This window comes from Hordeum vulgare, chromosome 6H (genome assembly GCF_904849725.1).
Source record: "Hordeum vulgare subsp. vulgare chromosome 6H, MorexV3_pseudomolecules_assembly, whole genome shotgun sequence".
Taxonomy (NCBI): domain Eukaryota; kingdom Viridiplantae; phylum Streptophyta; class Magnoliopsida; order Poales; family Poaceae; genus Hordeum; species Hordeum vulgare.
The window spans coordinates 559,294,282-559,313,330 of NC_058523.1; the positions used below are offsets into that span (position 1 = coordinate 559,294,282).

At 48.8% G+C, this 19,049-nt stretch overlaps 2 protein-coding genes across 3 annotated transcripts; one reads left to right on the top strand and one right to left on the bottom strand.

The window, feature by feature from the left end:
- The first annotated feature begins 5,870 nt into the window (after positions 1-5,870).
- Positions 5,871-7,681, top strand: LOC123406029 (3-ketoacyl-CoA synthase 6-like). The gene has a single exon (XM_045099532.1). The coding sequence runs from the start codon at positions 5,926-5,928 to the stop codon at positions 7,378-7,380; it is 1,455 nt and encodes a 484-aa protein (XP_044955467.1). The 5' UTR covers positions 5,871-5,925; the 3' UTR covers positions 7,381-7,681.
- Positions 7,682-10,522: 2,841 nt separating this feature from the next.
- LOC123406027 (disease resistance protein RGA5-like) lies at positions 10,523-17,980 on the bottom strand. Of its 2 annotated transcripts, none has more exons than XM_045099531.1 (3): positions 17,874-17,980; positions 16,820-17,697; positions 10,523-12,702 (listed from the first exon to the last, which is right to left on the bottom strand). In XM_045099531.1, the coding sequence occupies exons 2-3, from the start codon at positions 17,656-17,658 to the stop codon at positions 10,758-10,760; spliced, it is 2,784 nt and encodes a 927-aa protein (XP_044955466.1). In that variant the 5' UTR covers positions 17,659-17,697; positions 17,874-17,980; the 3' UTR covers positions 10,523-10,757. The 2 variants fall into 2 exon arrangements, with proteins under 2 accessions (XP_044955466.1, XP_044955464.1); XM_045099529.1 differs by having other exon boundaries at positions 16,820-17,710; positions 17,874-17,961.
- Between the last annotated feature and the right edge of the window lie 1,069 nt (positions 17,981-19,049).

Sequence of the window (19,049 nt, forward strand, 5' to 3'; positions counted from 1 at the left end):
GGAAGGAGTCAGGACTTCGGAGACGTAGTACACTGTCCGCTGAACTTTGTATGCTTTGCCTTCTTCTTCTCGTTCGACTGTAAGAACAGTGTTGACGACTTGATTTGTAGCCGCGATATACAGAAGAAGGGGCTCTTTACTGAGCGGAGCAGTAAGAACCGGCTGGGTGGAAAGTAGGACTTTGAGGTCGTCGAATGCGACTTGGGCTTCGTCTGTCCACTCGAAAGTATCTGATTTCTTCATGAGTCGGTATAGAGGAAGTGCTTTATCGCCGAGTCGACTGATGAACCTGCTCAAAGCCGCTAGGCAACCTGTGAGCCGTTGAACATCGTGTATTCTGACCGGCCTCTCCATTCGGACGATGGTCCCGATCCTTTCGGGGTTGACATCGATCCCTCGTTCGAAAACGAAGAAACCGAGTAACTTTCCACTGGGAACGCCGAATGAACATTTGGCGGGGTTGAGCTTGATGTCATACCTACGAAGGTTGGTGAATGTTTCTACCAAGTCAGTCAGCAGGTCGGAACCTTTGCGTGACTTGACTACGATATCATCCATATATGCCTCCACATTCCGACCGATCTGGTCGAGGAGGCATTTTTGGATCATGCGCATAAAGGTAGCTCCTGCATTCTTCAAACCGAATGGCATAGTGATGTAGCAGAAGCACCCAAATGGGGTGATGAAGGCCGTTTTTAATTCATCGGGCCATACAGACGGATCTGATGATAGCCCGAGTAGGCATCAAGAAATGACAAACGCTCGCAACCCGCAGTCGAATCGACAATTTGATCGATGCGGGGGAGCGGAAAATGATCTTTTGGGCAGACCTTATTGAGATGCTTGAAGTCGATGCACATTCGGAGCGACTTGTCCTTCTTGGGCACCATGACAACATTGGCGAGCCACTCGGAGTGGTGAACCTCGCGAATGAAGTTGGCTGCCAGCAGCTTGGCCACCTCTTCCCCGATTGCCTTCCTCTTGTGCGCGGCGGACCGGCGCAGGCGTTCTCGGACAGGCCGAGCGGTGGGATCCACATGCAGTCGGTGCTCAGCCAACTCCCTGGGTACACCTGGCATGTCAGAGGGTTTCCATGCGAAGATGTCCCAATTCTCACGGAGGAATTGGGTGAGCTCGGCTTCCTATTTAGGATCGAGGGTGGTGGAGATGTTCGTCGGGGCAGCAGAGCCGTTCGTCGGGTGGATGCTGACCTTCTTCGTCTCTCCCGCCGACTAGAATGCAGACTCTGAAGCTGGCTTCTTCGAGCGCATCAAGTCAGCGGGGTCGACTGTTTTCTTGTACTCATCGAGCTCGAGGACGGTCATTTGCTGGTCGGCGATTCTTGATCCCTGCTGCAGACACTCTTCGGCCCGCTGTCGATTGCCCGTGATGGTGATCACACCTTTTGGGCCTGGCATCTTCAGCTTCAGGTATACGTAACACGGACGGGCCATGAAACGCGCATACGCTGGGTGGCCCAGAATTGCGTGGTAAGCGCTCTGGAAGTCCACCACTTCGAACGTCAGCTTTTCCTTGCGGAAGTTCTTGTCGGAGCCGAAAACGACGTCCAACGCGATCTGGCCGAGTGACTTGGCCTTCCGTCCAGGGACGACTCCATGGAACTGCATGCTGCTCTCGCTGAGTTTGGACATCGGAATGCCCATCCCCTTGAGAGTGTCGGCGTACATGATGTTCAAGCCGCTGCCGCCGACCATGAGGACTTTGCGCAGTCGGACTCCTTCCACCACCAGGTCGACGACCAGAGCCTGTCTTCCTGGGGTGGGTACGTGTGCTGGATGATCCGACTGGTCAAAGGTGATCGCAGTCTGAGACCATTTGAGGAACTTGGGGTTGGTAGGGGTGGCCATGTTCACCTCCCTGTTCACCAGCTTCAGTCGACTCTTGCTCTCAACGTCAGCAAAAATCATCAGTGTTGCATGGACTTGGGGGAACGGATCCTCCTTATCCTCCTCATCCTGTTCGTGGTCCTTTTCACTCGGTTGCCCTTCGTCGAACCCCTGGATCAGGAGGCGACACTGTCGAGTGGTATGCTTCGGATATATGGGGTTACCCTCTTCATCCATCTTCGTATGAACCGGACATGGCTGGTCCAGGATGGGATTATTGAACTGCTTCTTCTTGGGGGTAAACTGAGCCTTCCCTTTGCCCTTGAACTTGGCATTGGTCACGGCTGCAGCTTCTGCCTGCGGAGTGGACGGAGCTTTCTGCTTCTGCTTCCGAGTGTTACTCCCATCTCCATCGCCGACTGTCTTGTCCTTGCCGCTTCGGATGCGGTCCTCTTCTTCGCCATTTGCATAGCGTGCTGCTATCTCCATCATCTTGCTCATGGAGATGTCACCTGTTCGGCCGAACTTTAGGTACAGATCTCTGTACCGCACGCCTGCCTTGAAGGCGCAGACTGCTTGATGCTCTGTGACGTTCTCCACCGTGTGGTAGAGAGTTGTCCAACGCTGAATGAAATCACGCAGGGGCTCATTCTGCTTTTGGACGCAATGCTGGAGCTCCACGAGGCCCGCAGGGCGCTTGCACGTCCCTTTGAAGGTCCTGATGAACACTCGGGCCAAATCTGCCCAACTGTAGATACTTGAGGGGGCCAACTGGTTCAGCCACGCTCGCGCCGAGCCGTCGAGCATCAGAGGGAGGTGCTTCATCGCGACATGGTCGTCTCCTCCTCCGATCTGGACTGCCACTCGGTAATCATCCAGCCACGTTTCTGGCTTGGACTCTCCTGGAAACTTGCTGATTCCCGTCGCCAATCGGAAGTTGGGCGGGATGTCAGCCGAATGGATGGCTCGACTGAAACACTCGGGACCAGACACGATGGTCCTGCTTCCACTCGGACGGTCCATATCGTAACCATCGCGGTGGGCTCGGCCCCTGTCGACCCTTCGCTGGGCGATACGCCCTCTTGCGTCGGGCCTTGGGTCGTAAGTGTCACCGACTGAACGCCGATCATCATGATGTCGGGGCCCGTAGGGCCCACCCCGCGGAGGGGTGCGTGAATGGCGACGATCTTCGTGATTTATGGAACGGCTGCCTCCCCTGTGTCGCTGATGGGAACCAGGGCTGTGAACCGACCGATGTGTATTCGCATGAACATAACTATTGTGGATCCTGTTGTGCGACTGGGAAACAGCCGAATTTTGCTGCTGCGCCGTATGCAACAGGGCGCGGATTTGCTCGATCCCCCTGTCAGCCTCTGAATCAGCCGGCTGAAGGGAATCGGCTATCTTGGCAGCCGCAACCAAGTTGAGGAGGGGTGTGCAGAACAACTCCAAGTTGCTCCGCCGAGTGTGCCGACTGGCAGAACGGCGAGGTGGACGACGCGCGCCGGACGTTTCGCCGAGCTCGTGTTCGTTCCGGCCAGCTTGACGGGGATCTTCATGGAAGTTGGCCATGTGTACTTTTGCTGCAGGCCCGCGACCCGCGTACTCGGAAGGAAACTCAGTCGGAACCGAGTCCGAGCGCCGGGACGGCGGGGCAACCACAACGGACTCTAGAACCGCCACTTGTGAAGACGCGTTCTGGCACGCCTGGGCGTGTTGCACCCAACGCTGGAGCCGCGGACGGCGGGACCGCTTGTTGCGGCGCGTGACGGCGGTGTAGGTCGACACCGGAGCCGACTGCTGGAGAAGAAGAATGCCGCGGGCGCCGGCACGGAAGTGCGTAGCCCCACGGCGGGGAAGCGCCTCGACGTCGAGAGGGGCGTCCCGAAGCCACGCCGAATCGTCGATGATGAAGGAGAGAGCACCGAAGAAGATCTGGTGACCCATGCTCGAATCTCCACCGGACGACATGAAGAAATGAAGTAGTCGCAAACTCGCCGGAAGTCGCTTAGACGCCTGCCCCAAGGTGGGCGCCAACTGTCGTGGGTATAAGCCTGACAGTAGATGTGTAGGGTACGAAAGGATGGGCAGAGCCTTAGCTACGGCGAGGTTGTATGAGTTCATGCCCCTCTGCGGTGGAGGTAATAGCCCTACGTCTCAGTGCTCTGGGAGCTTGTTGTCGAGTGGAATATGGAATACAATGATTTGCTAACCCCTGCACCAGTGGGGGATGGTGGCTTATATAGAGTGCGCTGCCCTCCACAACGGTTAGTGCACAGGGGGTGGAATAATGGCGAATGAATGCCTACGTTACAGGTAACGTACGTCTTACATGCTAATAAAGGCACATGGAAACGTATGACCGTTTCCCTCCAGGGGGTTACGATGCACAGAGTGGAATCCAGTCGGTTAGTTTGATAAACTCCGAATGCTAATCTCCGACTGGATGGTCGAGGATCTGTTACCGACCGGATGGGGGGAACTTCTTAGTTTAGTCGGAACTGTCTAAGGGCCTTGTCCCTTATGAGGGGTAGTCCTTGGGTTGGACCTACAAGGCAGGCCTATGACCCTACCCTAAGACTATGACCCAATCAGTGAGGATGATTCTTCTAGGTATATAGGATACCTTGCAGGATCACACATATGTGACTTTGTCGCAGGGCTCGAACGTCCATGGTTTAGAAGTTCAGTTATCCAGCCTCGAACGTCCTCACAAGTTCAGTTATCCGCAAGTGGTCACTTCTCAGCTCATCGGCTATCGTTGTTGGTCCAGGTCCTTTGTACGTCACTCATAGACAAGTTCTTTCTGTCGAGAGTTGCGGGAGTAAGGAGATGGGGCATGGAAGAGAATGAGTGGACGAGGTCGCATCTAAGGGGGTAAGAGAGGAAAGTAGTGGCGTGGGGCCCACAATTATGTGGGCGTGCACAAGGTCGCATCTAAGGGGATAAAAGAGGAAAGTAGTGGCGTGGGGTCCACAATTATGTGGGCGTGCACGAGCAACCGACCAGTCGCTCCGGCAGGTCGGCGAATTTTCCAGCCATTTCCCATATAAAATCATGGTTTAGTGCACAACTATAACCTTTTGTTTTCCTTTTTCACCCTGTTTCCCACATTGGATTGCCTACAAAAATTGCTCTATATAGTTTGCTTATTTTTTTGCAGGATAATACTTGTATTACTCAACACGCAAATATTACAATCACGACTGACAATGCCGAGGAGTTCATCCGGACCCAAACCAAGCCACACAACAGTTCGACATTGTGGTCGTCCAAACCTTGCCAGGAAGTTACTAGCATTGTTTTTTGAATCTTGTCAGGAAGTGACTAGCATTGTTTTTGCTACTGGCAATATGAGTAATACAAGAATTACGCTCGATCAAACCATCTTTGATCTCCTTTATTAAATAGACATATTTAGATCTATTATCATCTCCCCCTTGAATCATCTTCAGTGCTTCTAAACTGTCCGATTCAGCATCAATAGGTAGATTGCTCCATTGCAAAGCGAGTAAGAGGCCCTCTCAATGCCCAAAATCTCAGTATCAAGCACGTCATGACAAGAAAAAACATATCTGCATGAACTGAATATGATGCTGCCACTTTGGTCCCTAAAGATCGGTACCTGTTCCCGCAACACCATTCAAAACAGACCCATGTGTGTTCAGCTTCACCCGTCCAGTCTCCAGCCTAGTCTGGTGGAGACCAAGGACTGTGTTTCTTGACGTCTCCTAGTTTGTCCAGTTTGCTTAATTTATAATCCAAGTTTCATCCAGGAGAACGGTGACAAGGTGGAGTATTTGCAAAGGACCGTGCATGTGCTTCATTTATTTCTAGGTGGAGCATGGAATAACGTAATACTAGATGCTACTGTATGATCCTTGAGATCGGAATATTTCGTCCATGACGTTGTAATGTCAGTGTCGGCTACCAGCGCAGACGAAAACAGTTGCACGTACGAACGGACCGCCCTGCGCTTTAAAATGGGGATACCCAACTTCCATCGGTCACCTCAACACACACGATCGAGTCAAAGCCGCCGGAAAAAGGAAACGGCACATCGATCCACTCCGGCAATATGGTGAGCTCACCACTCCATCCCCGCAAGCACGTCCTCAAACCCCTCTACCAGCTGCTTGTGAACAACTTCCTCGCCGTCGTCGTCGTGCCGGTCACAGTCGCCGGCGTTCTCGGCAAAGCCGCGCAACTCGGCCCCGACGAGCTACTCACCCGGCTCCATGGCTTGCGGCAGGTTCACATTTTCCTGGCCGTCTTCCTCCCGTTGGCCTTGGTCGCCCTCTCTGTCATGCGCCGCCCTCGCAGCGTGTACCTCGTGGACTACGCTTGCTGCCGACCAAACCCCAATTGCCGCGTATCAATCGCCTCCTTCACGGAGCATGCTCGCCATATACCCAACCTCGACGGCGGCGGCTTCCGCTTCTTGACCCGCATGCTCCACCACTCGGGCCTCGGCGACCAAACCTACCTCCACCCTTCCTTGCACCATATCCCACCGTGCTGCTCTCTAGACGAAAGCCGCGACGAGGCGGAGCAGGTCATCTTTGCCGCCATCGACGACCTGCTCGCCAAGACGGGCATAAGTCCCGGAGCCATAGACATAATCGTCACCAACTGCACCGCCTTCAACCCAACGCCGAGCTTCACCGACATGATCATAAACAAGTACAAGCTCAGGAGTGACATACGGGACACCCACATCTCCGGGATGGGGTGCAGCGCGGGGGTGATCTCCCTCGAGGTCGCCAGGAACCTCCTGCAGACGGTGCCGCGTGGTGGGCACGCCCTGGTGGTGTCCACGGAGACCACCAATCTCATCAACTATACCGGCAAGAACCGGGCGATGCTGCTGCCAGCCGTGCTGTTTCGCATGGGCGCGGCGGCGGTGTTGCTATCGACGTCCAGGTCCAAGGCCCGGTTCCGGCTCACGCATGTCGTGCGGACGCTCACCGCCGCGCAAGACAGAGCTTACCGGTGCGCGTACCTGGAGGAAGACGAGGAGGGACAAACAGGGATAAACCTGTCCAAGGACCTGGTGGCGATCGCCGGCGACACGCTCAAGGCAAACATCGTCGCCATAGGGTCCCTGGTCCTCCCACCATCGGAGAAGCTGCTCTTTGCGCTCTCGTTCCTTGCGCGGAAGGTGCTCAGCAGAAAGATCAAGCTATATGTCCCCAATTTCCGCACGGCCTTCCAGCACTTCTGCATCCATTCCGGTGGCCGGGCGGTGATCGACGCGGTGCAGACAAGCTTATGCCTGTCAGATGTGGATGTCGAGCCATCGCGGATGACGCTTCACCGGTTCGGGAACACGTCCAGCAGTTCATTATGGTATGAACTTGCATACATCGAGGCCAAGAGACGGACACGAAAGGGCGACCGAGTGTGGATGGTCGGCTTCGGCTCTGGGTTCAAGTGCAACAGTGCCGTGTGGGAGTGCATCATCGGCTCCCCCGGCAACACAACAACTATTGGCGCGCCATGGGCTGATTCCATCCATCGTTATCCTGTATAAAACAAAATGCACGGGAAAAATGGTCGACGATCTCCTGATCCTTACAAAAATTATTATATTCATGCAAAACAGATCTATGTTTTGTGGTGCAGTTAAGTACTCTACAAGAGAAGACATGACACCCTTAGCACTGGTGGAGTTTTGGAAAGGGCCCATGCATAAAAGTTAAGAAGGCAACTAGCATCACTCGTGTGGTGTCTGTCCTTGTGGGTGCATCATACAATTATTGTCTAGTGCAACCCGTGGATGTGTAACAGAAGTGCTTTCTCAAAAATTCTAGTGGGCGTGTAACAAATGCGCTTTCATGATTTTGAGACCTTTTAGGGTGCATCTTTTCGATATTGGTCGTCCGTCGGACCGGATTGGACGATCCAGATCAAAGATAAAATAACCGTTCTTTTGCAGGGAAAAACTTATTATATTAGCTAGAAATAGAGGATCCCAAGGAAAATGCCTAAAGCTGCTTGTAATGGAGAATAACATATGAAGAATAACAAACCCCCGTGTGGCGACCGAGGGGGAACCCTAGCGCCGCCGCCCCGCGCCCACCTCCCTCTTCTCCTCCTCGCAGTCGCTGGGGCACGCCGCCGGGCAAAGCTCAGCTGGCGTCGGCGGCGGCGGGACTTCTTCTTCCCACCGCTGACGGGAACGACGCGGGCGGTCTTCTCAGCGCGTGGCGGCGCGCTCGTAGCGGGCGCGACGGCGCAGGCTAGGGTGGCGACGGCAGGCGTGTGTGCTCCACGTACGGCTGTTGTGGCCCTCGTGTTAGCATAGAGTATAAAATGTTCATCATTTCTGAAAACAATCGAAAATCTGTAAAAATGTTCACGAATTTGGAAAATTCATGATTTCAAATATGTTTATGAGTTATTTTTTTCATGATTTTCAGAAATTATCTAAGATTTCATAAAATTGAGAATGATAACGTATCTCGATGATGCAGCAAAATATGATCATGGCCATTGAACATTATGAATTGTTTTCTCACGCACAGGCCATTTTGCTAGTGTGTATCTAAAAACTGTTAAAAAGTTGAAGTGATTTACCAGGTGGGCAGGAGCAGCAACCAGCAACTCCGAGTCTAGGCACTAAAATTAATCAGAGATCTGGTGATGCATTAACAGTTTACTCGTCCTTGTCGAGCTTCCAGGACAGGTTGAGCCGATTTCGATCTTCAAGGATAGGTGGTAGCGTTTTTTATGCCCAGATCCATCGGCGTCATCTTCGTCCATTTCCGACATCACCAAGATATATAACCGAAAAAAGAATGAAAATAACGACCTGGATGACATACAAAGGCGTACACACAGAGAGAGCCATTACAGTTCACATGTCATTTAGCCGGTAGACAATTTCGAAACAGCAGCAGTGCTTGCATCTAAGCAAGAATAAAGATAGTTTTTTTAGAAAAGGAAGAATAAAGATAGTAGAACAGAATAAGCACATTCGTGGAAACAAGCAGAAAGGGCATGTCAACTGCCTTTGCAAAAGGGCACGAGAACTGAAACTCCGAAAATGGACATCCACTGCAGACATGTATGTGACTGAAAACTCTGAAAATTATTGATGAGGGGCCAGCAGCAGCTCTCATGTTTCCTGGTTTTTGGCATGGTGATATTCGGATCCGAACAATAGAAGGTCCTGTTTTTTTTTTTTTTTAAAAGGAGGATGATCCCTGGCCTCTGCATCTGGGATATGCATACGGCTATTTTATTAATTATTTTCAAGGACCTTACAAAGCAGTACAACAATATGTCTGAATCCGCCATCTTGGCAACATCCGCCGCTACTCCTATCCATATGATGAAGGGGTGCAAGCTGGACCAAATACCCAAACCTCTCACCTAAGCCTAACATCTAAAGCCGGAGACCCTGACCGAGCCACATACCGGGTCCGGGGCACAAGCCGGTCCGACACACTCACATGTGTCATCGCCGCCATCTTCCACTGGTCCATCTTTAGATCAGATTAAGGTACCAGCCTTGGCAGGTGCCTCCGTCATCGACGCCACCATGATGCCAGACGACAACCTCCACCTACGCGAGTCCATCTCCAAGCAACGGACGGAGATCCATGCTAGGATAGGGCCACACCACCGCCGTCGCCCACCACCCACAAGCGCCACCCAACCCCAAGGTTTTCAAAGCGGCGCCTTCAAGAAGGGAACGACGCAGTGAGCGCCGTCATCGCCGAACAAAGTTAAGGCTTTCGTCCGGGAGACCTAAGGGAAGGGGAAGTGAGGGAATCAGTCCATACGGCCGACGCCTCCAAGGAGGGGAACGACGCCCTCAGGCGTCCCGTCGACGCGGCCGGCCATGGCCGACCAGGGATTTCGCCCGAACTAGATCCCCGCCACCAGCAGCGCCTCTTGTACAAAACCGGCGACCCAAGGAAGCGCGGTCCGACCAGGCTGGCCCGCACGACGAACAGGGAAGGAGGGGAGGCGCCAGATCGCGCGCACCGGCCACTTCAAAAGCCGCCGCCGAATGCCAACGACCACCGGATCCCGCCGGCCGCGCGGCCGAGACGCCAGATCCACCGCCCGCACGGCTGCTAGCCTATCGTGCCTCGCCAATAGAGCCGCTGCTCCAAATCCGGAGCTCCCCACGCAGAGGCATGGCAGCCTAGGCCCCGCCGCCACCATCCTTGGCGCCTCGGGCTTGCCCGGCGGTGGCGAGGAAGGGAGGGGGAGGGGGAGGCGGCTAGGATTGGGAGGGAGGGAGGGAGACGTGCGTGCAAAACTGTATTCAGCATGTGCCTTCATGCAGTGTCCAGCACCATCATGCAGTGTTGGTGCCCCTTATCAGCAAGGACACCCAAGTACCCCCATGTGCTACCGAAGCATCGGCGAAACTTTTGTACAAGCATCTTGTATCCTCAAGAGATCGAGTGCTGGCGCTGCATTCACTAAGTTGGTCTGGCCTCGGACGACAATGGTTGCGGGTGCTGTGGCCGGCCTTTCAGGCAGCGGGGTTGCATTGGCTGTGTTCATCGACAACTACGGATCCGCGACGGGCCTCTGGGTGCCAAAGACTATAACTAAACTAATTAATAAAATGACTGCATGCATCGTCCAGATGCAGACGCCGAGGTCTTTCTTTTTTTCTAAACTTTTTACAAAATGACGACTGCAAATGGACACCAATAATATTAAACCATCAACACGGATGACCAATTATTACAAAAAATCCAGTACAGTAGCAGCCTTAACCAATTCTACAATTTTGTACCATTATCCATAGTACACTATTATCCGATGGAGAGAATAGTGTATCATAAAAGACAGATGAATCAAGCCAAATGCTATTAAACTTCACAACCGGCTGGCCGGGCGGACGAGGAGCAGAAGCAACTGCCCAGTTGTTCGCTTGTTAATTCAAATTCTCCCAAAGAGTAGACTAGGGTGGTTGGGATGTGTGCTGGCTGCTCTCTCCATGACAGACTTCACAACTTGAACAATGCCGTCATCACCCTCAAGAGCCAAGCATTTGACACTAGTGAGGCAAGGGAGGTTCTCAATTCCAAAGCCGACAGAGTTAGCTTCAACTATGCAAAGCACGTGAATCTCTAGTTTTTCAAGCTTTGGCATGGACCCTGTCCCAAACATCAGATCTACTGGACCAAAACCTTTGCAATAAATAAAAATCTTCAAGAATCGGAACCCAACTTCACCACTGATCCTGAGCTTTTCGTTTGACTCTGTTTCTTCATGCAGATGTAGAATCAGCAGACTGGGCAACGCCCCAAGGACGCAGAGGTCGTCCTGCTTGACTACCTTCAAACCAAGGCGTAGCCATTGGAGGTTTCTGAGGGAGGCCACCCATGTCGGAACATGTGGGAAGTCCGAAAAACGGATAGAAAGTTGCTCGAGGGTAGGCAAACACAAAGATTCCACATGTAAGAGGCTGCGTCCAAACTCAATATTCAGGAAGCGGAGATTCTGGGTGCCTAGCTTACACAGGGAGGAGACAATAGCTTTCTTGTGCTCCTCTCCAACCATATTTGTATTCTTAGCGTCAGAACCAAATATGAAATCAAGGGTAAGCCCCAGATTCCTCAAATTCATTAGTTGACCAAGGCCACACAGGATGTCAACTGGTTGAATGGAGACCGTCACAAATTGCAACGTCTCCAGTGCTTGCATCTTTGCAATCCCATGAGGATATTTAATGTCATTATGAACAAGTAGATGTGACAATTTTCTGAGATTAACAATAGATGCAGGTAATCCCCTTACACAAGTGTCTCTTAGGTCCAGCATCTCTAAGCATCCTAAACGTCCAATTTGTTCTGGGAGCTTGCTTATTTGTGTACCTTTGAGATTCAGGTACCTCAGCTGGAACAACCTCACTATATTTTCAAGATGATGATCTTCCAATTCAGAGCAATCCTTCAAGTCAAGAACACGCAGATGTCTGAACTCTTCCAGAGAAGGGATTTCCAACAGACCTCTAACCATAGCAAGTGATCGGACATGGGAAAACACGAGATCTGCTATCAATACTGCTGAATTTCCTTCCTCCACACCTTGTACACAGAGCCGACGAACAACTTTTCTTTGTTTCCCAATTGTCAGAATGGGAACACCAAGTAAAGTAACAAAGTTCTCTTCTATGGACTTGGATATGATGAAATCAAGAATTGTGTCATGTACTCGACAACTCACCACTTCGCCATAGATATCTATAATCCCAGGCTGGATCAAACCCCTATTGAGTAGTTCATTAAAATACCTTTCTCCTACTTCATATGTCGTGTATCTGCCTTCTGTGTGAATGAATCCTTCAGCAATCCATCTTCTTATTAGGCCCTTCTTCTCAATAGTAGAATCTTCTAGATATACGCTCAGATATAATAGACATGTTTTTAGATAAAGAGGTAGATCAAAGTAACTAAGTGACAATATCTTCATCATTCCTTCGACATTAGGATTTCTTTCAAGTGCACGACCAATTGAATCTTTCACTTGATTCCATAGATCCTCTGTTCTTTCTGAATTAGCCAGCAAACCAGATATAGCAATGATCGCCAAAGGTAACCCATCACATTTTTTCAATATCTGCCCAGAAACTTTTTCAAGATATGAAGGGCAATCTTCATCCGACTTGAATAACCTTCTATGAAATAACTGTCTCGAGTGCACTATATCGAGAGCCCTTATATTGTAAATACGACCATTGAATGATGAACAACATGAATGGGCGACATTGTTTATACGAGTAGTGGTGATTATTTTACTGGTAGATCTTGCAGCGGGGAATGCACACTTAATAATATCCCACGTATCCTCGTTCCATATATCGTCAACAACAACAAAATACCTATACATTGACAAAGAAATATTAGCATAGCTGTAAAATTAAGTGTGCTGTGTAGACAAACAAAGAATAAATGGAACATGTTAACATTAACAAAATGAAAAGGATAAACACACACACAAGTGCTAATAGGGCATATTTTATGTTACATACTTAATTCGTTTTGCACACCCATGTTAGTTTGGAGCATTACACAGAGCAAGGGGGTTAAGCAATTGTTTAAACAAGAGGCGTGACCATAGAAAAGGTCAAGACTGGACAATTATGTTGAAAGACAATATATGGATCAAAATATGAATAACCATATGTAGGCGTCGACGAGGTGGTCGTGAACAACAAAGTAAGAATTAGGGCATATATATATTATATATATATGCATCCTACCACCCAGGGATAGTTACCCCACATGTTCAATATACTACCATGCGGGAGTATATATACTAATTTATCATTTTAATTATGTTCATATACTATATACAAGATTTTTCAAAGTGAGTTACATGAAAAATTTACAAGTTGACCCATAGTTTTTATTATATTTGTGAAATACATATATATTTGTATGTAAAAAAGAGCATACACAAAATATGATACATACTACCAAAAAACAGTATATATACTACCTAAACATGATTATATACTACTCCCTCCGTCCCAAAATAACTGTCTCAGAGCATCTCCAACAGCCGCGCTATACAAGCGCCGCGCCATAAAAAAAACAGTTTTAGCGCGCGCGCGACGCGGCGGGCAGCTCCACCGAACGCGCAAAAACGGCGCGCGCGCCATTTTCAATTCCGCGCGCTGGCCGAAACGCAATCCCGCGCCCGTTATTTGCTGCGCCGGCTCGCGCGCGCGCGACTCTCCCGCGCTCGCCAGTGCTCTCTCCCTCCCTCCTCCACTCTCGTGACCGCGCCGCCGCCGCCCCCGTCCGACCGCGCCGCCGCCGCCGCTCGCGCCCCCGGCGACCGTTCAGCGCTTCCCGGCCTATCCCCGCGCCGCCGTCGCCGCCCGCGCCCGCTGTGTGATCATGCACAACATGATCATCGAGAATGAGCGTGGCCAAGATTTAGACTACTCACAGTATGAGCTCTTGGGACATCCCGTGCGAGTGCGACGGAGGGCTGAAAGGGTAGCCCGTTTTGTTGCCTCCTATCATGCCATTCGGCGTCCCGCAACGCATAATGATCTTCAGAATGATCTGATTGAAGAGTGGTGGGCATGGCATGGACGACAAAGAGCATGATTTGATTGCATTATTTGTATTGTATTGTTCATGAACTATTGGTTGTGTTTATTGTATTTGTTGTACTGAACGATAAACTATTTGTTTGAGTTGTAATAACTATTTATTGTTGATTTATTTTGTTTGTTTGATGGTTTTTCTCCTATTTTTTGAAATTATATGTTGTTTGTGCTTGCTGCGCGTGCTGCATTTTTGGGCACCGCTGGAGCGGCGCGCGCGCGCTGCATTATAGCGCGGTTGTTGGAGCCGGCGCCTATCCCTGCGCTAAAACAGCCGAAACGCGCGCGGCAAAAACATTTTTTGGACGCGGCGCGTAGCGCGGCTGTTGGAGATGCTCTCAAGCTTAGTACAATTTTGTACTAGAGCTAGTACAAAGTTAAGACACTTATTTTAAAACGGAGGGAGTACATACTACGCATACATACTCTCTAATTTGATACATACCACCGGTGATGACAAAACGCAAGCGGTGGTAACTACCACCGGTGGTGACAAATTTTATCTACCACCGGTGGTAGTTACTAGTAACATAATATCATTGTGTTACCCATCCCGAGCACCCCCAGCCCCGACGGCCCCGAGCCAGGCGATACCCATCCCCACTCACCAGCACCGTCATCGACCCCGCGAGGCATCTCCACTCCATGGGGGCGGCTCACCACTTCTTCCTGCCCCCAGGCTCCTTCTAGGGCTGGACATATATACCGAGCATGTTTTCGTTCCGCTCGTGGACCGCTCTGGACGGACCCAGCCGGCCCGAAAGTCGATCGATACGGTCCGGTCTTAGCCCGGTTGGACCGAAACAAACATTGGATCAGTTCCGCTGGTGAAGCAGCAACGGGATCTGAATCCAGCGTGGGCAACGCGAGGCAGTTCACACACGAGCAGTTGGACATTCATCGTGGCCCACGGCAATGGCGTAAAGTTAGCCTGAAAGTTTGAACTTTTTTCTTCTTTAATTCATCACGTATCACGTGTATATGAGCGTTTGCGTCTGTATTGTGTTAAAAAAAGTCTGGCATGGCATCGGACACATAGCCCACGTCGTCAGCTTCTTCCTCCCGAAAGACCACGTCACGTATCCTCAAAAAAAAAAAAAAAAAGGAGTACCACGACGCGTGCACGTTGCTGTTTGTGCACCAGCACTTGCACTTCGCCGGCGACACGTTGAGTGAGCTCCCTTCAGTTAAATAGAATAAAAAAAAAGAAGAGCATGTTCAGAAGCTTGCCATTAGTGAAAAAAGTGCCAAGTTCTGTCAGTGTTTTGTATATTTCGTTTGGAACAGGCTTCATGGGATTCTGTGAAGCTTTATACTCCCTCCGTTCCTAAATATAAGACCTTTTAGAGATTACATTGTAAACTACATACGGATGTACATAGACATATTTTAGAATATAGATTCACTTATTTTACTTTGTATGTAGCCTCCTAGTGAAATCTCTAAAAGGTCTTATATTTTAAAACGGAGGGAGTATTTATATACGTTCTCTAAAACTACTTATATTTAGGAACGGAGGTAGTACATAACAATGTTCTGTCATTATACTTTTAAGGCCCTACAGTTCATTATAACATACATGCGTGGCCGTTCAACAAGTATTATATGATCAGTTCTTGAAAGAAAAACACATGCATAATTCGGTGAAAAATAAAAAAGTGTGTGCATTTGGTAGAAAAAATGTTGGCAAGTTCATAGCAAAAAAATCCATAAGTTCAAAAATAAACAGTTTCATGGTTACAAAAACCTTTTAAAAAATAGAAAAGAAAAAAAGAGATGCAAAAGAATTGGGGAGGATCAGGTACAAGAAATCCAGAAAGTTCAAAGTTAAGATAGAGAAAAGTTCCGAACCACTGAAAAAAGAGAACATTATGAAAACATTAAAAAAAAAGTCCGAGTTGCAAATACAGATAAGTACAGAACTTCATTGCAAAAATGTTCGAGTTCCAAGAAAACAAAACATAGCATTTCATTATTTTAAATTCAATCAATTCAACTAGATAAGTCATTCAAGTCCAGAGCTAACGTCATCATCAGTTCGGATGGAGAAAGCAAATTTTAACTAAAAAGGTTGACTTTTATATGCCCGCATTATCGAAGCGTTGAAAAAATAAAATGAAATGCTGAGTGAAAAGAAAGAAGCACACAAAATAAATTTTTTCTAAAAAATGTCTTTCAGTTCAACGATATGAATCATGCAAGTTCGAAGCCGTAATCCATTGGAAAGTGACGAGGAAAACCATGCCGATCAAACAGAGTAAAGTCTAGTACGTGAAAACACGCTCAGTGCAAAACCCGTACGGCCATAAGTTCAAGAACTCTTTTTTCGGAAACATTCAAAATTATTTTATGAAAAATACCTCAGTACAAACACACGTATAGATCAGTACGACTACTCTATTTCTCGGATGGAAAAACAACAAGATAAGTGTCACCGTATTCAAAAGAACTCTTAAACGGATGTGAATTTAAGAAAATGTTCAACATGACTAAGTTTTGCATTTTCGATAGCTTTCCAACGGTATATATTTGCCTCATTTTGACAAACCTCTAAAAAATTGTGTTTGAAACAATTTTTACCGTATTCAAATTTTAATTTAAACTGTAAGAAATTAAAAAACTTTCTACAAGAAAAAATTGTGCATTTTTAATAGCTTTCCAACGCCATATGATTTTTGTCAATCCACAAACCATTTGCAAAAATTCGGGAAAATACGTTTTCGTCCAGAATTTCATCGTTTTTCAACTTATTTTTAAATCATACATAATTTGTAAAAAAAGATATGAAGAAATTTTGAATATAAAATTGTATGCAGCTTTTACTTACATTCAAAGACAACATGTAGAAATCAAAATAAAATATAAAGATAATATGTACCTTTTGTCTTCTAGGAAATCAGTAATCTTGCTGATGAGTTGTTGTGCACTCCCCACTTGGGTGCCACCATAATCTTTCCTAGCCACTTCACTGAGAATGGTTCTCAAGATGTTAATTATGTCTGGATTTCGTGACACTGATACGAAAGCCCTACACTCGTATTGTCCTTTGAGCTCTTGATAGACTTGGTTCGCAAGAGTTGTCTTGCCCATACCTCCAGATCCAACAATGGAGACTATCTTCGGTTGTTGTTGTTCTTGCTCTGAAGCACGGACATCCTCTTCTGTTAACAGCTTGATTATCTCAGCCTTGGGTTCATCGATACCAACAAGCTTTGGTGCATGCTCAAATATAGCAAGAGCTCTAGGGTCAACGGTCGCATTGACGGTCTTGGAGAAGGCCTCATGACGACTCTTGTACCTTGCATTCCTTTCACCCACCTCTTTGATTTGTTTCTTCAGATCTTGGATCTCCTTGCCGATCCGGTGCCGAGCCTTCATCTTTCCCAGCTTCCCTAGCGAGCTCTTGATCCTCTCAGTGAAGCCATCTGATTTTTCATCGTTGTCACCGATGCTTTGCATGAAGTCGTCGATGGCATCCTCCAAGTCATAGGACAGCTCCCGCACCTCATTCATCCAAACTTTATCCTGCTCATCGGGATCCTCGTCCTCGGACATCTTTAGGAGAAAAGCCTCCATGGCGGCCAGCTCATGAGTAAGGGACTTGTTCTCCTTGCGCACGCCCTTGAACCGCTTGTATTTGTCACCAAGGAGAGCAGCCAGCTTCTCCAAGACGGGCTTCAGGACCCCCGTCGCCACACTCACGAGAGCCGCCTCCATGGGTTTGCAGGACGTGCTAGCTCTGTTAATTTTGTGTGGCTGGAGGAGAGATCTAATAATTAGAAGCAGTAATATTGCAACGATTAATGATCCGAGTGAACCTGATTGAATTCATCCAACAAGAACTACATAGACCCTGTGACGGTATTGCCATACTAGACAAGAGGAGAAAGAAGAACGGCAGCGGGAGGTGGATGGGATGGGGTCATAATTACCGGGATATGTACGCCGATCAGACTCCGGCGACACGTCAGGCCGAGGCCGGTGAAGCAACGAGGCTTGTGCAGTGGCGGAAAAGCATGGAGCAAGGAGAGGATAGATGTATATGTGTGTAGTGGTTTATTAGCCAGCAAAACATGTACCTAACGCTGCGCTTGACTTGACTTGACTTGTCTTCCTAACCACACGCGTGAGCTGTGGTAGAGGTAATCCTATACTCCCTCCCTCCATTCCTAAATATAAGTCTTTTAAGCAATTTTACTAGGGGACTACATACGAAGCAAAATGAGTGAATCTATACTCTAAAGTATGTCTATATACATCCGTATTTAGTCCTCTAGTGAAATCTCTAAAAAGACTTATATTATGACACGGAGGGAGTATATTGGAATGCCAATCTTGTGCGGCCCCAAACGAGTGGACGGCCGAAAGAGAATGGATAAAATTCCCAAGATTGTGATCGTTGCCGGTAGAATAGTCTCCAGAGTAGTACTCTGTGAACCAGTCATCGATGAAAATGTAGGAACAATTCCAGCGGTCAGAACTGTCACGACTATTCAGCAACGTACCAGTCACGAGTAAAGTCTATTTTAAACCTTGTATTTGTAGACGAGGTCGGAATCAAACCCTTAACTCTAAATCCCTGAATTCGATACCCTGTATTTAGCGATCCCAGTCAGTTTCAACCCTAGGCCTATTTGTCGCACCAGGAAAATCGTAATCCCGACTGGTATACCTAGCTTGTCTCACTGACTATTCGGACCCACGTGTCATAGTCGCCTTCTTTCCCCTTTTCTTCCCCCTCTCTCACCTGACAACAGGTTCATCTAAAAATCTTCATATCGCGTGCTCCGGTCAAGCGCCCATGACCATGAGGTGCTCCTGTAGCCGGAGAGGAGCGTCGGTGAAGAGAGGAAAGGAGCGCCCATGACCATGAGGTGCGGCTGTAGCTGGAGAGGAACGTCACGGGCCGCTTTGCACAGTCAGACGCTAGTGCCTAAGCTGCTGGATGGATTTTCGAGCTATGCAACACAGGCACGCGTATGTAGCTAGTTTTGCAGTAGCCAACTGCACATATACGCCTGGTGCAGATCTATTGATCGCATCGGAAAAAAGGCAACACTGCTGCTACTTATCTCTCCCCCATCGTTGGTGAAGACCGGTGTGGTGCG